At 58.3% G+C, this 16728-nt stretch overlaps 1 protein-coding gene and 1 non-coding gene across 35 annotated transcripts in view; one reads left to right on the top strand and one right to left on the bottom strand.

Annotated features, from left to right (window-relative positions):
- Window positions 1-16242, top strand: part of DNM1 (dynamin 1) — a 53175-nt gene extending 36933 nt beyond the window's left edge. For 2 of the 34 annotated variants that reach the window (XM_015116737.3, XM_015116742.3), the window contains exons 13-23: window positions 1-52; window positions 257-268; window positions 2503-2616; window positions 6663-6772; window positions 7672-7783; window positions 8528-8539; window positions 9191-9361; window positions 10842-11083; window positions 11451-11666; window positions 14098-14134; window positions 15657-16242. In XM_015116737.3, coding sequence (XP_014972223.1) covers window positions 1-52; window positions 257-268; window positions 2503-2616; window positions 6663-6772; window positions 7672-7783; window positions 8528-8539; window positions 9191-9361; window positions 10842-11083; window positions 11451-11666; window positions 14098-14119 — 1063 coding nt within the window. In that variant the 3' untranslated portion in view covers window positions 14120-14134; window positions 15657-16242. Of the gene's footprint in view, window positions 91-256; window positions 269-2465; window positions 2617-6662; window positions 6773-7671; window positions 7788-8527; window positions 8540-9190; window positions 9362-10841; window positions 11084-11450; window positions 11671-13385; window positions 13388-14097; window positions 14135-14885 lie in introns of all 34 variants that reach the window. The other 32 variants (XM_015116732.3, XM_015116733.3, XM_077967628.1 and 29 more) reach the window with 29 other exon arrangements.
- On the bottom strand, window positions 5191-5299 carry MIR3154 (microRNA mir-3154). The gene has a single exon (NR_128327.1). It is a non-coding gene; the product is annotated as a microRNA mir-3154 (primary transcript).
- Window positions 16243-16728: the final 486 nt, after the last annotated feature.

The following is a 16728-nucleotide window of genomic DNA, read 5'->3' as shown; positions in this document are numbered from 1 at the left end:
TGCTCAGCAGAGGAGTAACCAGATGAACAAGAAGAAGACTTCAGGGAACCAGGTGAGTGGGCCCCAGCACCCCAGACTGAGGGATGGAGGGTGCCGGACGGACGCCAGACTCTGAGAGCTCCTCCCCTGAGGGGAAGAGTCCCAAGGGGGCCAGGGACCTGTCAGCTGCCAGCCACAAGCCTCCCACTCTGCCTCAGTAACCCTCTCTCCTCTCTCCCCGATGCCTCTCGTGGTTGCTATGGTTACCTCTTTGCAGGATGAGATTCTGGTGAGTACCAGGACTGGGGCTCTCGGCTTGTGTAGTGAGGGGGCGGAGGGTCCATTGGCAGTGGGAATCTGCAGTGGGTAGGAGGGCACCCTTTGGCTGAAGCTGCTTGTACACACCAGCCCCTGGCATTTCACACCTGCCCTCAGACCAGAGGCAGGCCCAGCCGCATCCACCCGTTCATCTGTGTGCACCAGCCAAGCACCTACATCAGGCAAAACTAGACCGTGTGGGGCTGGGTGGGTGAGAAGGCCGGGCCTGGCATGGAGTAGGTGCTCCTTAAACATCTGTTGGATGGATGGATGCACGTGAGTGAGACACGTTTTTAAGAAGCTGACAACCATCGCCTCCGGACTTGAATGAAGAGACGAATGAGAAGTCAAGAGAAGTTAAGAAATCACTGCTCACCTGGCCTCCTGCTCTCTGTCCTTAGATGTCTGCGGAAACATCCCTGGTCCGAAGCGCTTGCTCAGTTGTACACATGAGCCCGAGGGTCCTCAGCTTTTCTTTCCATAGGTTCCAGAGGCCGTAGTTTCTTTGTAAGACTCTAGGTGTTTATGTGATTATTGGCTTAATGTCTATTTCCTTCCCAGGCCCCACAAGGGGAGGGCTGAGTCTGTCCCATTTATCATTAAATCCTCAGCTCAAGCCCCGTGCCTGGCACGCAGTAGGTGCTCAACAGAATGAAGGGAGGAATGAACATAGTATCAGGACAATTCAATTCGGCCAACATTAGCTGTTGCCTACACGGTGCTGGCCCCTGGGCAGGACGTGGAGACCTGGGCCTGCTGGTAGGGCCCAGCTAAGGCCCCCAAGAGCTCCATGCAGGGTAGGGATTGGGAGAGCAGGAAGTCCCTGGTTCGGGGCTGCAGAAAGGGCTTAGGACGAGCAGAGAGGAGTTCAGGGTTGGGTGTGGCCAAAGGGGAGGACAAAGACTACAGGTTAGGGTGGGGAGCAGGTGGCAAGATCTGCTGGTCACATCCTGGGACAGTGGACTCAATTCCAGAGACGGTGACAAGACCCTGTGGGAATCCTCGCCTGACTGGAAAGGGGTGAGAGAGGCAGCTGGTGGCCTCCCCTCAGCTCAACTGCTGCTGGGCTGTGCAGCTTGGGTTCTCAGCCAGGTTCTCAGGGAAGCCAGAGAGGCATAAGGAGGGCTCCAGAAGCAAGCCTGGCCCCAGAGGGCTTTGCCACCAGCCCCAGGCCTCCTTGGGTCTTCTCTGGATGCCCAAGAGAAGAATCTGGGGAGGTCAGGGTCCAGGAGGGAGCAGAAGAAATTCCCTCATCCTCTTGGTCTGATCCATGGCCAGCACCTGGCCGGTGACCCTACCCCCGAAGTAGAATCCACAGGACCTGGACTGTGGCCATGGCTCCGGACAGTCCTGGGGACAGCTGCTTCCTGCCATGAAAAGGGACTAGCTTGTTACTCTGGGCACTTCGTGGCGCAGCCCTTGCCCCTGGGGACCTGGAGCCAAAGACCCTTAGAACCATACTATCATAGCTTTTATTTATTCATACTACAAATATGTATTGATCACTTACTATCTGCCAGGTCTTCTGCAAGGTGCTGGGATGTACTAGTGACCAAGAGTTCACGATTTAGCAGGGGAGGCTACATCGACAGATAATCACACACACGCATGCGGAGAAGTTAATTAAAAATCGAAATCATGTTACAGAAGTCAACTTCAGGGAGTGATCAAAGATTATTATAGGAATCCTGATTTATACTGGGGGCCAGGAAGGGCCTGCCTGAGAATGTGAATTCTCAGCTGATACCTGAAGGCTGAGTAGGAATTTGCCAGGCAAAAAGGAAGAAGTGCTTTCTAGGCAGAGGCAGCAGCAGCATGTGTAAAGTCAGAAACACATCTCAGAACAGATGAGACCTTAAGCTTCCAAGACTCACAGTTGGCTTGCCCAATCGCCCCCATTAACTGTGCTTGCATACTCCTAGTGATGACAGGGAGCTCATCCCCTACCCAGGCCTCCAGTCCCTTACTCGGCCAGGTCTGCCTGTCAAAGGCTCTTTATCCTGAGCTGATCTCTGTCTTCCTCTGTCTTCCACTCTGTTCACTTGTGGTTCAAACCAAGGCAGGTCTGGCCCCCACCCTCGCTGACTGCCAGGCCTCCGAGAGCTGGGGGAGGGGTGGGGTTCCGAATGCCTCTCTTTGCCTACCCCATCCCCCACAGGGAGGCTCAGGCCCTGTCCGCTGACCTCCTGCCCCATCACCCTCCAGGTCATCCGCAAGGGCTGGCTGACTATCAATAATATTGGCATCATGAAAGGGGGCTCCAAGGAGTACTGGTTTGTGCTGACCGCTGAGAATCTGTCCTGGTACAAGGATGATGAGGTGAGTCAAGGGCCACTAGTCATCAAGGGGCTGGGCTGGTGGCCAGAGTCAGGCTCAGACCCTCCTATGGGCTTGGAGTGGGCTGGACCATGGAATAGGGTTTTAAAATGTCTCATCAAAGATCCGTGGGCAGGCCGGGCATGGTGGCTCACACCTGTAATCCCAGCACTTTGGGAGGCCGAGGCGGGTGGATCACCTAAGGTCAGGAGTCTGAGCCCAGCCTGGCCAAAATGGTGAAACCCCGTCTCTACTAAAAATACAAAAATTAGCCTGGCATGTTGGCAGGCGCCTGTAATCCCAGCTACTAGGGAGGCTGAGACACAAGAATGCCTTCAACCCGGGAGGCGGAGTTTGCAGTGAGCCGAGATCGCACCATTGCACTCCAGCCTGGGCAACAGAGCGAGACTCCGTCTCAATAAAAAAGGATCCACGGGTGGAGTTGGGATGCAAGGGTCCAAGGCAGGTGACCCTGGGGGTTCAGGGGGAGGCACCCTCTCACCTAGGTTGGAAGAAGAAGATGGCTTAGCAGGACTGAGGAGCCTGGGGCTAAGTGCCCTGGGGAGGGTGGGCAGGGGCCTTGGGTGCCCCTCCCTGACCCTGCGGCCCGGCGGCCTTCCTGTTTTCCCGCTGCAGGGCGTGCCGCCTCCTCTGTGGCCCCCACAGGCCCATGACACACACGAGTCCAGCTGCCAGACACCCGGTTAACCCCTGCACCCCAGTCCCCTAGACCCCTGCAGTCCAAGGGAAATGCGCAGAGTGCCCCCAGGCTGAGGGGCAAGGAGTGTGGGGGCCCTGCCGAGTTGCCACAAAAAAACCCTCCCCGCCCACTAGGGTGCACAGAAGCCCCTGCCACCTCCTTCCCCTGTTGCTGGTCTCCTTTAAGAATGAGTCTATTTGGCTTTCACATCTGGATTCCAGAGGTGACCAGAGAGAATGGGGAGGGCTGGGGGTGGGCTTGTGGTAATGAACTCCAGCTGGCCAAGGAGTGGGGGAAGGGACCCTCTTCTTCCTGAGGGGCTGTTGGAGGCTACAGCACCCTCAATGGGGGAGCGGGGCTCTGGGTGGGGCCTGTGATTTTGGCCTCCAAGCCCCCTCCCAGGTCCCTGTCTCCTCCAAGTTTGTCCTGGGCAGGGGCCCCAACTCTCCACCTTGGGAGGGGCCCTCTGTCGTCACTGGCGGGGGCGCCAAGCCATCTGGACCTCATTACCCCAACCCTGGCCTCCCCCAGCATGGGAGCCCCTGGAAGGGATGGAGTGTGCGATGGCGTGGGGTGCGGGTAGGGGGCGGCTTCCTGCCGGTCACTCTGCAGGCTGCCTAGATGCCCCCATGGGTTTGGGGTCTCCCATGTTGAGGCTCCTTACACAGGGCCAGGGAGACCATGTGAGCTGGGGCTGAGGGCCTGAGACCTGGCGATACTGTGGGGGAGGGGCGCATGCCACTGAGGGGGTCCCCTGTCCTTGTGCCTGAGCCTGTAGGTCTTTCTGGAGATTTTGTGTACATCTGAGTTAAGTCGTATTCGAAAACAGCTCTGAGAATCGTATGTGGGGAGGTGGCAGTGGGCTGTGGGCTGTGGGTGCTGGGAGGCAGGGTGTGTGTGTGTGGGGGGGGGGCTTGTGGGTCTGGTGTGTGGGTGTTTTTTAGGAGTGTGACTGGGGTATAAGCATCTAGGTGTGTTTGGAATATGTGGTCTGCATTTGCATCTGGGGGTGAAATCTGTGTACCTGCGGAGTGACTCTGGGCACGTGCCTGTACTTGGGATGTAAATGCAGGTGTGTGTGGGGAGGGGGCTCCGGAGGGACGGTGTGAGTATGGGGTGTTTGAGAATCTGTGTATGTCTTTGGGATGTGAGAATGGGGGGAGTGTTCCAGTCGTGAGGGTGTGTATGGGTGTGTGGGCATGCACTTGTGTGTGTCTGTTTGGGACATGGGTGTGAGATTGAAAGTATGGGGGTGCTCATGTATGTGAGTTCTGGAGCTGTATCAAGGTGCGTGTATGTTGAATGTGAGTGGATTTTTGCACTAGGACCACTGGGGATGTGGAGGTGGTCCAGGCTGGTGGGAGAGTGGTCTGTACTTCTCTACCCAGCCGCCAGCCCTCAGGTTTTTGGGTGAGGGAGGCTCTTTGGGCAGACCGGCAGCTGCCCACATCCCCAGTCCCCATTGACCCCCCCATCCTTTCAGTCTTCCTCGGCCACCCTTCCCCCATCACCGCTACCCCCCACCAGTCCCACAGCAGGGTGGCAACCCCATCCCTCTGTGCCTCCTCCCAGCCCACCCTGTGCCCCAACGCCCTGGCTCCAGGCTCCGGTTCTGGAATGGCAGGCAGGGGTCGGTCCAGCTCTCCAGTGGCGGCGGCGCCGAGGGTCTAACCCAGCCCAGCCTAACCAATGTGCAGACTACTGTACAATTTGGGAGTCCTGAACAGATAGTCTAAACACTGGGTAGACGGAGTGGAGGTGTCCTCTGGTCCATCCAGGCAGCAGTGTCTGTCCATCCGGTGGGCGCTTCAGCCCCATCCCCTGGAGATCCAAGAACCCCCCAACCCCAGCCTGTGTCCCCCCAGCCCCAGACCAGCCAGCCCGTGGTCCCCTCTCTGCTCCCAACTCCCCTTCTGCCTCCTTTGACGTGGCAGGGGTGAGCGGGAGCTGGGGCTGAGAAGGAGGGGCCTGAGGAGGGGGCCGGCCGGCAGGAAGGGAGGGGTGGGGGGAGGAGGCCGCTCCTACCTAGTGTCCAACCCCGAAGCGCAGGCCGGGTGGCGGCGGGGCCTCTCTCGAACGGTTCCAGATGTTCCCTGGCCGTGTGTGCAACTTCCTCCTCTCCTCCCCCGGCCGCCCTCTGGGGCTCCCGGCCACCCGCCTGGCATAAAGAGGGCTTTATGTGGCTGCATGGGCCAGGGGGGCGTGGGGGGCAGAGAGGGGTGGGCAGGATGACGCCAAGACAGGGGAGCAAGGTCCCCCTAAACCCAGCCCCCTACCTGAGACCCTAGGCAAGGCTCATGCCCAAGCTCTTTGAGTCCCCGAGGCCCACACAGACGACCCCCGTGAGCAAGTAGGGCATGGGTGACAAAAACCCCTCCCCTCTCCCAGAGCCCCATCCTGGGGTGTCTCCTCCCCAGATCCCTGAACCCCTCTCCTGGGACACAGCAGCCTACATACACACGTGCCCACACCAAGCATACACATGGGCCTAGCACCCTACACGCCTGTGCGCAGATACACATAACTCCTCCTAGACAGTTCTAGATAAACCAAACACACAGCCCATTGTACCACAGTGTGCAGGTAAGATGTGCACCCCAGTGTAAGCGTGTGGTATAAGCTTGTGCATGGCTGTGCAAACGTAGTAGCCTTGCACAATTGCCACACACATCCACAAAGTGTGCACACATCCACACTGAGATGCAGACACGCTCACACTGACACGTGGTTCATGCTGGGCACCTCCCCAGATACACATGTGCACACACACAATAGGTAATATGTACTTGGGCTTGCATGTGTTGGCACAAACACACAACTACACACATGTTGCACACACAGGCACACCATCTCCAGGCTCGTGCTGGCTGCCTTATTGCTAACACATGGGGAGCTTGGGGGAGTGGGCTGAGCCAGCCCTTTGAAGCCGCCGGGGCTGGTGGCCCCCCTTCCTGGTCTCTGCAGTCAGGAAATGAAGTCAGAGGCGGCCAGGCCGGGGGCGAGAGAGGCCTGAGTGTGCGGTCCCTGCCTGAGGCCGGCCTGGCTTGTATCCAGGACTTGCCTGGGGAGGGATTGTGGGAGCCTCCCACACTCTCAACTCCCCACCCCTCACCAGCCTCCTGGCCTCCAGCATAGATGCAGAGCTGGTGGGACCGGCTGGAACGCCACTGGGGGCCGGTGGTGCCCAGGAGGCCTACGGTCCTGTGGCCAGGATTTTATCTAGCTGCACCTTCACAGTGGGAGGGGGCTGATGCTTAGAAGCCCTGGGCCAGTCAAGGGGACTCTTAGGGAGTGAGGTGTGGCAGAGAACAGTGCCAACCTCACTCATTGCTCCTACCACCACCCACAGGAGAAAGAGAAGAAATACATGCTGTCTGTGGACAACCTCAAGCTGCGGGACGTGGAGAAGGGCTTCATGTCGAGCAAGCACATCTTTGCCCTCTTTAACACGGAACAGAGGTGCCTGCCTGCCCCTGGCTGTAGCTGCTGCAGCCCCAAAACCACCCGCGCTGAGTAGAAGCTGGGTACAGGGATCCAGGGAGGAGAGGAACCTGCCCCAGGCCCCACAGCAAGCAACCCACTGACAGATGCTTACTGAGTTCCTGCTCTGAGCTAGACATCATGTCAAGATCTCCCATCCCCTCCCCTTCCCTTCCCTCCTCCTTCCCTCCCTCCTTTCCTTCCTCCCTTCCTTCCTTCCATCCTCCCTCCTTTCCTCCCTCCCTTTTTTCTTCCCTCCTTCCTCCCTCCCTCCCTTCCTCCCTTCCAGTCTCCCCTTCCCTCCCTCCCTCTATCCCTTCCTCCCTTCCATTGTCACTGGTATAGTGCATGCTCTTCGTGCACTATACTCTGCCAGGCACTGGAGCCAAAGGGCCCTAGTCAGGCCTGGTCCTCTTCTCCTGCTCACTTTCCTATAGGGTGGTGGCAGTACCAGGCCTCTTCCTTCCTGAGCCAAGGCTGACTCTAGCGGGCCCTCTGCTACTCAGAGATGAGGGTTCAGTCCAGCTGCCATCAGAGGGGTCCTCAGAGAGCCACAGAGGAAGCTGGTGGGGTCTGGGCCCCAAGCTAGAGACTTCACTGAGTATGGTTGTCCCCTTATCAAAGGTCCAGTCCCCTTCTAAGCATTTTGCCACTCACTTCACTGAATCCTCAGTGACCGGAGGCGGCAGGAATTCTTATTAACCCATCTTCCCAATGAGGAAACTGAGGCTGAGAGAGAGGAAGGGACTTGCACAGGTCACACAGCTGGGAAATGAGCTGGCCTCAGGCATGGTGACCCCAAAGTCTGGGCATGCCCTTAACCCCCAGGGAGGGTGGGGCTTTGCCCATCTGCCCTCACCATCCGCCCTGTCTTGCAGGAATGTCTATAAGGATTATCGGCAGCTGGAGCTGGCCTGTGAGACACAGGAGGAGGTGGACAGCTGGAAGGCCTCCTTCCTGAGGGCTGGCGTATACCCTGAGCGTGTTGGGGTGAGTGGCAGGGCAAGGAGAGGAGGGGCAAGCATGATCCTAAGGCCCCTGGGGCACCATCCTCAGTGATGCCAAGTCACGTCATGTTTCCGAGCCCTTATTTGGCTCAGAAATAATAGGAATCCTGGCCGGGCGCGGTGGCTCAAGCCTGTAATCCCAGCACTTTGGGAGGCCGAGGCGGGTGGATCACGAGGTCAGGAGATCGAGACTATCCTGGCTAACATGGTGAAACCCCGTCTCTACTAAAAATACAAAAAACTAGCCGGGCGTGGTGGCGGCCGCCTGTAGTCTCAGCTACTTGGGAGGCTGAGGCGGGAGAATGGCGTGAACCCGGGAGGCGGAGCTTGCAGTGAGCCGAGATCACGCCACTGCACTCCAGCCTGGGAGACACAGCGAGACTCCGTCTCAAAAAAAAAAAAATAGGAATCCTTCCCCCTACCCACTCTGGGGGTGGGAACAGAGATAAGTCTCCTGGTCCTCCCATCCTTCTCCAGTGGCAGTTTCACGTCTCTGTCTCTGTTGCAGATGGCATTTCTATATTCCCCTTTCTATGATGGTGGTTTCTTGTGACTGCCTTCTCTTTCCTCCCCTATTTCACTGTGGCAATGTCTAGAGTAGCCTGAGAGTTGGGGTGCAGTGTCCCCAGGTTCACTCAATCTCTCCCCTTTTCCTCTCTGTATGTTTCCTTTGGCTGTGCTCCCTGGTGGTGGTGGTGGTGACAATGTTGGTGTGTGGGCCTCCCAGGACAAAGAGAAAGTGAGTATGCCCTTCTCTTGCCTCCTGTCAGGCATCTGCAGCCTGGCACCAGCTCCAGCCAGGTTTTCAAGCAAGGGACCAGGAGATGTTCTTTTCTAATTTCTGGATTGGGGCCAGGCGCAGTGGCTCGCGCCTGTAAACCCAACACTTTGGGAGGCCGAGGTGGGCCGATCATGAGGTCAGGAGTTTGAGACCAGCCTGGCAACACGGTGAAACTCCATCTCTACTAAAAATAACAAAAGTTAGCCAGGCATGGTGGTGCGCACCTGTAATCCCAGCTACTCAGGAGGCTGAGGCAGGACAATCGCTTGAACCTGGGAGGCAGAGGATGCAATGAACCAAGACAGCACCACTGCCCTCCAGCCTGGGCGACAGAGCAAGACTCTCTCAAAATAATAATAATAATAATTTCTGGATTGGGAAATTGAGGCAAATTCTAGGCACTAGAGTCAGAACCAAGACAAGGCTGAATCAGGGGAGTCTAGGGTCCTGAGAGGCACAGGGATGGAGAGCCTGGTGTGTGTTCAGGCCAGTTGCTTCTCTCTGTGCCTCAATGTTCTGGGTACCTTTGGAGGGGCTGAGATCCTGGCGATGCCTGGAGCCTGGCTGCGTGGCCTGGCCACCCTGATGCCCTTGTGTTCTCCATGGCAGGCCAGTGAGACCGAGGAGAATGGCTCCGACAGCTTCATGCATTCCATGGACCCACAGCTGGAACGGCAAGTGGAGACCATCCGGAATCTTGTGGACTCGTACATGGCCATTGTCAACAAGACCGTGCGGGACCTCATGCCCAAAACCATCATGCACCTCATGATTAACAATGTGCGTGCTCCGCCGCATGGGGGCAGGGAAGTCCTGTGGCACTGGGGACGCAGGTGGCCATGTTGGCCTGGGGGAGATGCCAACCAGCCCTGTGGGACCAGGTCCAGGGAGGGAGGCACGGTCCAGACCAGAGCTGTCCGATAGAAATATAATGAGGGTCTGAGCACAGTGGCTCACACCTGGAATCCCGGCACTGTGGGAGGTCAAGGCAGGCGGAACACTTGAGGTCAGGGGTTCAAGACCAGCCTGGCCAACATGGTGAAACCCCGTCTCTACTAAAAATAGAAAAATTAGCTAGGTGTGGTAGCGTGAGCCTGTAATCACAGCTACTTGGGAGGCTGAGACAGGAGAATCACTTGAACCCGGGAGGTGGAGGTTGCAGTGGGCGGAGGTTGCAGTGAGCTGAGATCCTGCCACTGTACTCCAGCCTGGCCGACAGAGCGAGATTCCATCTCAAAAAAAAGAAAAAAGAAAAAAGAGAAAAGAAAGAAATATAATGAGGGGCTGGGCATGGTGGCTCATAACTGTAATCCCAGCACTTTGGGAGGCCAAGGCAGGAGGATCACTTGAGCCCAGGAGTTCAAGACCAGCTTGGGCAACACAGTGAGACCTCGTCTCTACACAGAAATTTTAAAGAATAGCTGGGGTTGGCTGGGTGCGGCGGCTCATGCCTGTAATCCCAGCACTTTGGGAGGCCAAGGTGGGCGGATCACCTGAGGTTGGAAGTTTGAGACCAGCCTGACCAACATGGAGAAACTCCGTCTCTATTAAAAATACAAAATTAGCCGGTCACGGTGGTGCATGCCTGTAATCCCAGCTACTCGGGAGGCTGAGGCAGGAGAATTGCTTGAACCCGGGAGGTGGAGGTTGCGGTGAGCCAAGATTGTGCCATTGCACTCCAGCCTGGGCAACAAGAGCAAAACTCCCTCTCAAAAAAAAAAAAAAAAAAAAAAAAAAAAAAAAAAAATATATATATATATATATATATATATATATATATATATATAAAGAAAAGCTGGGGTTGGTGGTAGCACGTGCCTGTAGTCCTAGCTACTGGAGAGGCTGACATTGGAAGATAACTTTGAGCCCAGGAGGTTGAGGCTACAGTGAGTTGTAATCTTGCCACTGTACTCCAGCCTGGCGACAGAGCGAGACCCTATCTCAAAAAAAAAACAAAAACAAAGAAAATCAAAACAAAAACTGAGTAGACAAGTGTTCTGGTGGCGTGATAGGTCCTAAGTCCCCTCCCGGATCTGTGACCTTAGTCAGGTGACTTTTCCTGTAGACCTCAGTGTCCTCATCTGAGCGAGAAAAGCGCGGTGGGGAGGCGAATCTTCCAGTCTACGCAGTGTAGGAGCCGCGTGGGAAAAGCCATACCAGCTCACAGTCCCGTGGGGGGCCGTGGGGGCCGGCCGGGTGGGGCGGCCAGGGCGGCACAGGCATCAAGTCCCCACCTCCTTCCCTCTTTGCCTACTCGCAGACCAAGGAGTTCATCTTCTCGGAGCTGCTGGCCAACCTGTACTCGTGTGGGGACCAGAACACGCTGATGGAGGAGTCGGCGGAGCAGGCACAGCGGCGCGACGAGATGCTGCGCATGTACCACGCTCTGAAGGAGGCGCTCAGCATCATCGGCGACATCAATACGACCACCGTCAGCACGCCCATGCCCCCGCCCGTGGACGACTCCTGGCTGCAGGTGCAGAGCGTACCGGCCGGACGCAGGTACCAGGGCCGGCCCCCACGGCCCCAAAGCCCCCCAGCCCGGGGCCCACGGGAGGAGTGCCGGGACCGGGCAGTGGCGCGCCCGCGTCACCGGGCGGCTCCCACCTGGAGCGAGGGGCGGAGCTTAGAGAGGGCGGGGCTTGCCGCGGGGCGGGGCTTGCCGTGGAGAGCTGGCTGCGAGGCGGGGTGGAGCTGGGACGTTGGCGCCGCTGGGGGCGGGGCTTAAGCTCCGGCGACCGCCTCGGGGCACGGCAGGGAGGGGCTTTGCGTGCATGGGCGTGGCAAGCACTGGGCTGGGGCGGGGCCTCAGTGTGGGCGGAGCCGCTCATCTCGCCTCTCCTTGTTTCTCGCTGCCTGTCGCCCTCAGGTCGCCCACGTCCAGCCCCACGCCGCAGCGCCGAGCCCCCGCCGTGCCCCCAGCCCGGCCCGGGTCGCGGGGCCCTGCTCCTGGGCCTCCGCCTGCTGGGTCCGCCCTGGGGGGGGCGCCCCCCGTGCCCTCCAGGCCGGGGGCTTCCCCTGACCCTTTCGGCCCTCCCCCTCAGGTGCCCTCGCGCCCCAACCGCGCCCCGCCCGGGGTCCCCAGGTGAGTAGGGGCTGAATGCGGCTGGAGAGGCTGCCGGACGGGCGTGGCCGGGAGGGAAATGGGGCTGGATTCCAGAGCATCGGACCCGGCCGCCAGAACCGGCCGTTTCCATCCCAGGCAATCGGACTCTGGGTGCCGGAGCCACGCCACGTGTGGCCGAGGGCTGGCGGAGCCTGCCCCCGAGGGAGCGCTGAGTCCCGGAGGTGGTCGTTTCTGGGGAGGGGGCTGTGGGGCTCGTCCCACCTGCCCCCTTCTTTGCAGCACTTGCATGGCGCTTCCCTCTATTTTCACTCTTGATGGCCGCCCACACGTTGCATTCCTCCTCCTTTCTTCTTGCTGTCCTCCATCCTCCATTCCGTCCAATTCCTCTCCCAGCCCCTACGGAGCCTACCTTAGGTCTGAGTCTGAACCCCTATCTGCTCTGGGTGTGTGGATTTCCTTCAGCTACCCTGATGTCCCCATTTCCCAGTCCTGACTCCTTTGAGCCATCCCAGGGGGTGTCCAGCCACTGGCCCAGAGGAGCAGAGGCCAGGCTGTGACTGTGTGACTAGAGAGGTGTGTGATGTGTGTGTGGGCGTGCACACGAGTGTGAGAGTGTAAGAATGGCACCCAGGCCCGGGCTAGGACAGGAGCAGCTGGGGAAGGAGCCTGGGGCCTTGGGCAATCTGATGGTTTTTTTCCTCCCCACCCCCACCCCCCGCTTCTGGCCCTACCCAGTCTAAACCAATGTGGTAGGGGTGGCGGCAGGGGCAGGGATGGGAGTGGCTGAAGCCTGCTTCATTCCCAAAGATTTCTAAGGAAAAGCTTTCTACTGCATCCTTTGGCTTGACTTTCTTGACCCATGACCCTCTTTCAAGGAAGTTCACTCCAATTCCCAGTCTGCCCTGTTTCCACTGGCCACATTCTCTAAGGAAGAACACTGCAGGACAATAGCATCTGTTTTGTTTCTGCATGGCTGGAGGGTAGGGCTGTGGGTCTAGCGCCCATAAACCAAAATGAGGCAGGGATTGGGGCTTGCCCTGTTATGCTCTGATGACCAAAGCAGATGGGTAGAGGCAAGCAGCATGGTATTGGGCAAGAGGACTGGACTGGGAGTCCAGAGATGCTGCTTTACCCTGCGCCTTTAGACATGTCTCTTTCCCTCCCAGAGCTTCAGCATCCCTTCTACCAAATGATGACATTCTGCCTTTCTCCCAGGGTGGCTGTGGGGATCGAGGGAGACAATGGCTATAGGGATGCTGTGTTAACTGCAGATGCAGCCGTAGGAGCACTTTGCTAACTGCCAACGTGAGTTCAGATTTGGCACCCAGGTCTATGGTGCGGTGTGAGATATGTGACGTAAGGTTTGATGCCAGCCTGACTCCAGTCTTGCTAACACACATGAAACTTTTGGCCGGGCGCGGTGGCTCACGCCTGTAATCCCAGCACTTTGGGAGGCCGAGGCGGGCGGATCACAAGGTCAGGAGATCGAGACCACGGTGAAACCCCGTCTCTACTAAAAATACAACAAATTAGCCGGGCGCGGTTGTGGGCGCCTGTAGTCCCAGCTACTCGGGAGGCTGAGGCAGGAGAATGGCGTGAACCCGGGAGGCGGAGCTTGCAGTGAGCCGAGATCGCGCCACTGCACTCCAGCCTAGGCGACAGAGCGAGACTCCGTCTCAAAAAAAAAAAAAAAAAAGAAACTTTTGGCAAATCATGACGCTACCTTGGGGAAAAGAGCAGTCTGGGAGAGCTTCTTCAAGGCAACCTGACTTCAGTGCGGTCTGAGGCATGGCTGAGATAGGCTTATGTGGCAAGGAGGGTATCTGGGTAAAGAGCTGCAGTGTGGGCAGAGGTGTAGTGTGGGCTGCATCGAGGACAGCCACTGGCCAAAGCAGAGAACAGAGACAGAATGAGGAAGAGCTCTGTGGGGAGGGTGGGGCATAGGATGGAGAACCTTCAAAGTCCGAAGAGTTTGACTTGTTGGGGGGCTCAATGCTGTAGGCAGGAGGGAACCACAGAAGGCTCTTAGGTGGAGAAATGACAGCTGGACATTAGCGAGCTAGTCCTGTCTCCATGAGCAGCACGGGTGGTCCTCTGAGCACGCCAGGCACGAGTGTGCAGGGAGCTGGTGCAAATACCTCTGTGTGCGGGTGAGCTTCTGTGTTGTGACTCTGCCCACACGTGTGCTTCAGTGTGCTGAGTGGCTGCATGCCCCAGATCCGTGCTGCACGTGCCGCCGGCCAGTGAGGGTGCTGGGCACCGGGAGGTGGCAGGGAAGGAGGCGTATGCGTGTTGTTTGTGGGCATGTGTGTTAGCGTGTGCATGTGGGCCATGGGGCCTCACAGCATGTGTGTGCACGCCCGGGCGTGTGCGTGTGTGTGTCCCCCACCCCCAGGCCTGTCCCACCCGTGCGTGTGAACTGCCATGTTGATTTCGTGCTGTCTTTCAGAATCACTATCAGTGACCCCTGAGGAGCGTCAGCCATGGTAGGTATTGCCTCACTGCCTGCTGCATGAACGGTGTGTCTGCCCCGCTGCACTAGCTCCACACGGGGCACGCACCTGGGACCTCAGAGCCAGGCTCCCCGCCCCTCCCTTCTGCAGCTGTACACTTGCTCTTTCCTCTTTCTGTCCTTGTGCCGCTGGCTCTCTCACCTCCCTTCCCAGCGAGCCTCGGGACTCAGTGCCGCTGCCCAAGGCCTCCATGGCTGAGCCTGGGGACTCTTGGAACAGGCTCCGTGCCCAAGCTGGCAGACATGGGTGCTCTCTGGAGCCATCAGAGAGGGCAGAGAGCTCGTGGTTTATTGTGTAAAGGCTGGGAACTTGGAGGGGGTTGTGTGTGGGGCTGGACTGTGAGGCGGCCAGAGGCCTAGGAATGTCATCCTGGGCACACCGTGCCTGGTGTGCAGTCAGAGTCATGCTCCTGGGGTAAGGCATCCAGCTCCCAGCCTGGCAGCGCTGAGAGCCAACTCCACTGCAGAGCAGGGGTGATAGTCAGGGTACCACCTCCTCTATCTGCTGGCAATCCAGTGGTGATCTAGGGTAAAAGCTTGAGAGTCCCATACACACGGTCATCCCACAACACACCTCACAGGCCAGGCAGGGACACACAGCCCCCTTCCCTCCCTCCCAGGTACCATCATAGCTGCTAGCGTGTGACTGAAGGCAGTGTCCCTGGCCCCAGTTGAAGCACCGTAGCCAGCCAGCGGGCTCATGCACCTTGGCCTGTTGCTCCTAGGGTTACTTGTGCCATTCAGCCAAGGGGACGACCGTGCCTGCTGGTCCTGCTGAGCTCTACCCAGTGAGCCCGCCCCCCTTCTCCGGCCACTGACTCTCGCTCTTCTGCTTTTCCCAGCAGGAAGGGCCCAGCCTCACCTACGCGACCTGCAGCCCCCCGACCAGCTGAGGCTCCCCTCTTAGACTTATAAGTCTATGGCCACTGGCATCCGGCTGTCTGCCCTCCCTGCCTCCCCCAGGGTCATTTCAGAGGGTCCTGGGTTTTCTGACCACCCAGAAGGGCCTCTGGCGCTCCCTCCAGCCATCCCTTTTAGTTTCACCCTCCTGGTTCAAGCAGTGTTCTTTCTCTGTCAGGCCTGGTGGCTGTTGCGTGGGGCTCCCCAAGGCAAGGGGTGGCCCTGGGCCGGTGGGTTGGAAGACAGGGTGACCAGAGAAGAGGGAAGCCCGAGGGGGCCGAGCATCAGCTTGAACTGTGGGTGCCCTGCCTGGGTGCTGTGTGAGAGGCCAGCGTGTGTGGGGTGGGGAGGGCCGCCACAGCCCCCAGGCGATACCTGTGAAGCTACAGCTCCTCCCTCCATCTTCCTCCCCTTTTCCTTCCAGCCCCTCTTTTCCAGGAACCTTGCCACACCCACACCTGCACCCTCCCCTCCCCGGCCCTCCCACCTGCTGCGGTGCGGCCCGCCCCAGCCGGCTGTGTGCTGCACTTGCCTTACCAGCTCTCTCCTCGATTTTCTCTCTCCCGTTTTCTCTTTGCTTTCTCTCCAACTGCCAGCCGATCGGGTCAGGCAAGTCCATCCCGTCCTGAGAGCCCCAGGCCCCCCTTCGACCTCTAAACAGATCCCTCCTCTTCTCGGAGACCTCCCTTTCCAAGCCTGCCTGGACGGCTGTTCTGTGACTTGACAGTGGCTTCCCTAGCCCCAAAGCCAGCCCCCTTCATCTGTGACTTAGTCTGTTGTAGTGGTGAGCTGACACCTCCAGGCGTGACCATTGGTGAAAACTTGTGCCCCTTCAGTGGTATGCCCTTGCCCTGTTCTATAAATATCTATAAATACTCATATATATACACACCTACACATGGCCGACCGCCTCGCCTCTAGCGCTGGGAATCAGTCACTGTGCTGTCCTTGTGGAGTCTTGTGGCCCAACTACAAGAGAACGCTGTCCCCTGACATCCCCCTCTAAAGTGTGCCACCTCCAGTGAGCCTCCCTGTCATGCCCAGCCTGTGGACAGCCAGCCCCCGCCATACCTCCCGCCCCCTACCAAGCATGGGGGTGCTGTGCAGGCAGCCGTGTGGCCTGACAGTCTACCAGTCCTGCTGTCCCTCGGCTGAGAATAAAACCTATTTCTGGATGACGGGGAATGTCTCCTCTGCTGGTTGTGTTCTCTCTGGAGCTCAGGGGAGGGGAAGGGCTAAGCCATTACTAGGGTGCTGTTGGGGGCGGTAAAAAGACCACATCCTTTCCAAGGGACACTTTTCCTGGAAAGTCCCTGGAGCTTAGTTGGCTCTCATCCTGTGAAGCCAGCTCTGGCCACTAGGGGGCAGGGCCATTAACTCAGTCTAGAGGGAGCCTGCGGGGTGGCCAGCATTCTGGGGAGGGACAGACAGAACAGGCCACCAGGCTCAGGCAGGCGAGGGAGGCAGGAGGGCAGAACAGAAGACACCTTGGGTGCTGGCACCCTGCCTTCCCGGCCACCGCTAGATCAGGCTTCTGAGCCTGTTGGCCGTCGGGGCCGAACTGTCCCCATAGGTACCATGGTAGTCCCTGTGTAATCCCCTAGATGTCACCAGGCAGCATACCGGTAACAGGCCTGGAAGGTCCCAACAGCCCACATGCGCAGGCTC

Source organism: Macaca mulatta, chromosome 15 (genome assembly GCF_049350105.2).
Source record: "Macaca mulatta isolate MMU2019108-1 chromosome 15, T2T-MMU8v2.0, whole genome shotgun sequence".
In the NCBI taxonomy this organism is placed as follows: domain Eukaryota; kingdom Metazoa; phylum Chordata; class Mammalia; order Primates; family Cercopithecidae; genus Macaca; species Macaca mulatta.
Note: the sequence above shows the minus strand (reverse complement) of the source record. Positions and strands in the feature narration are given on the sequence as shown.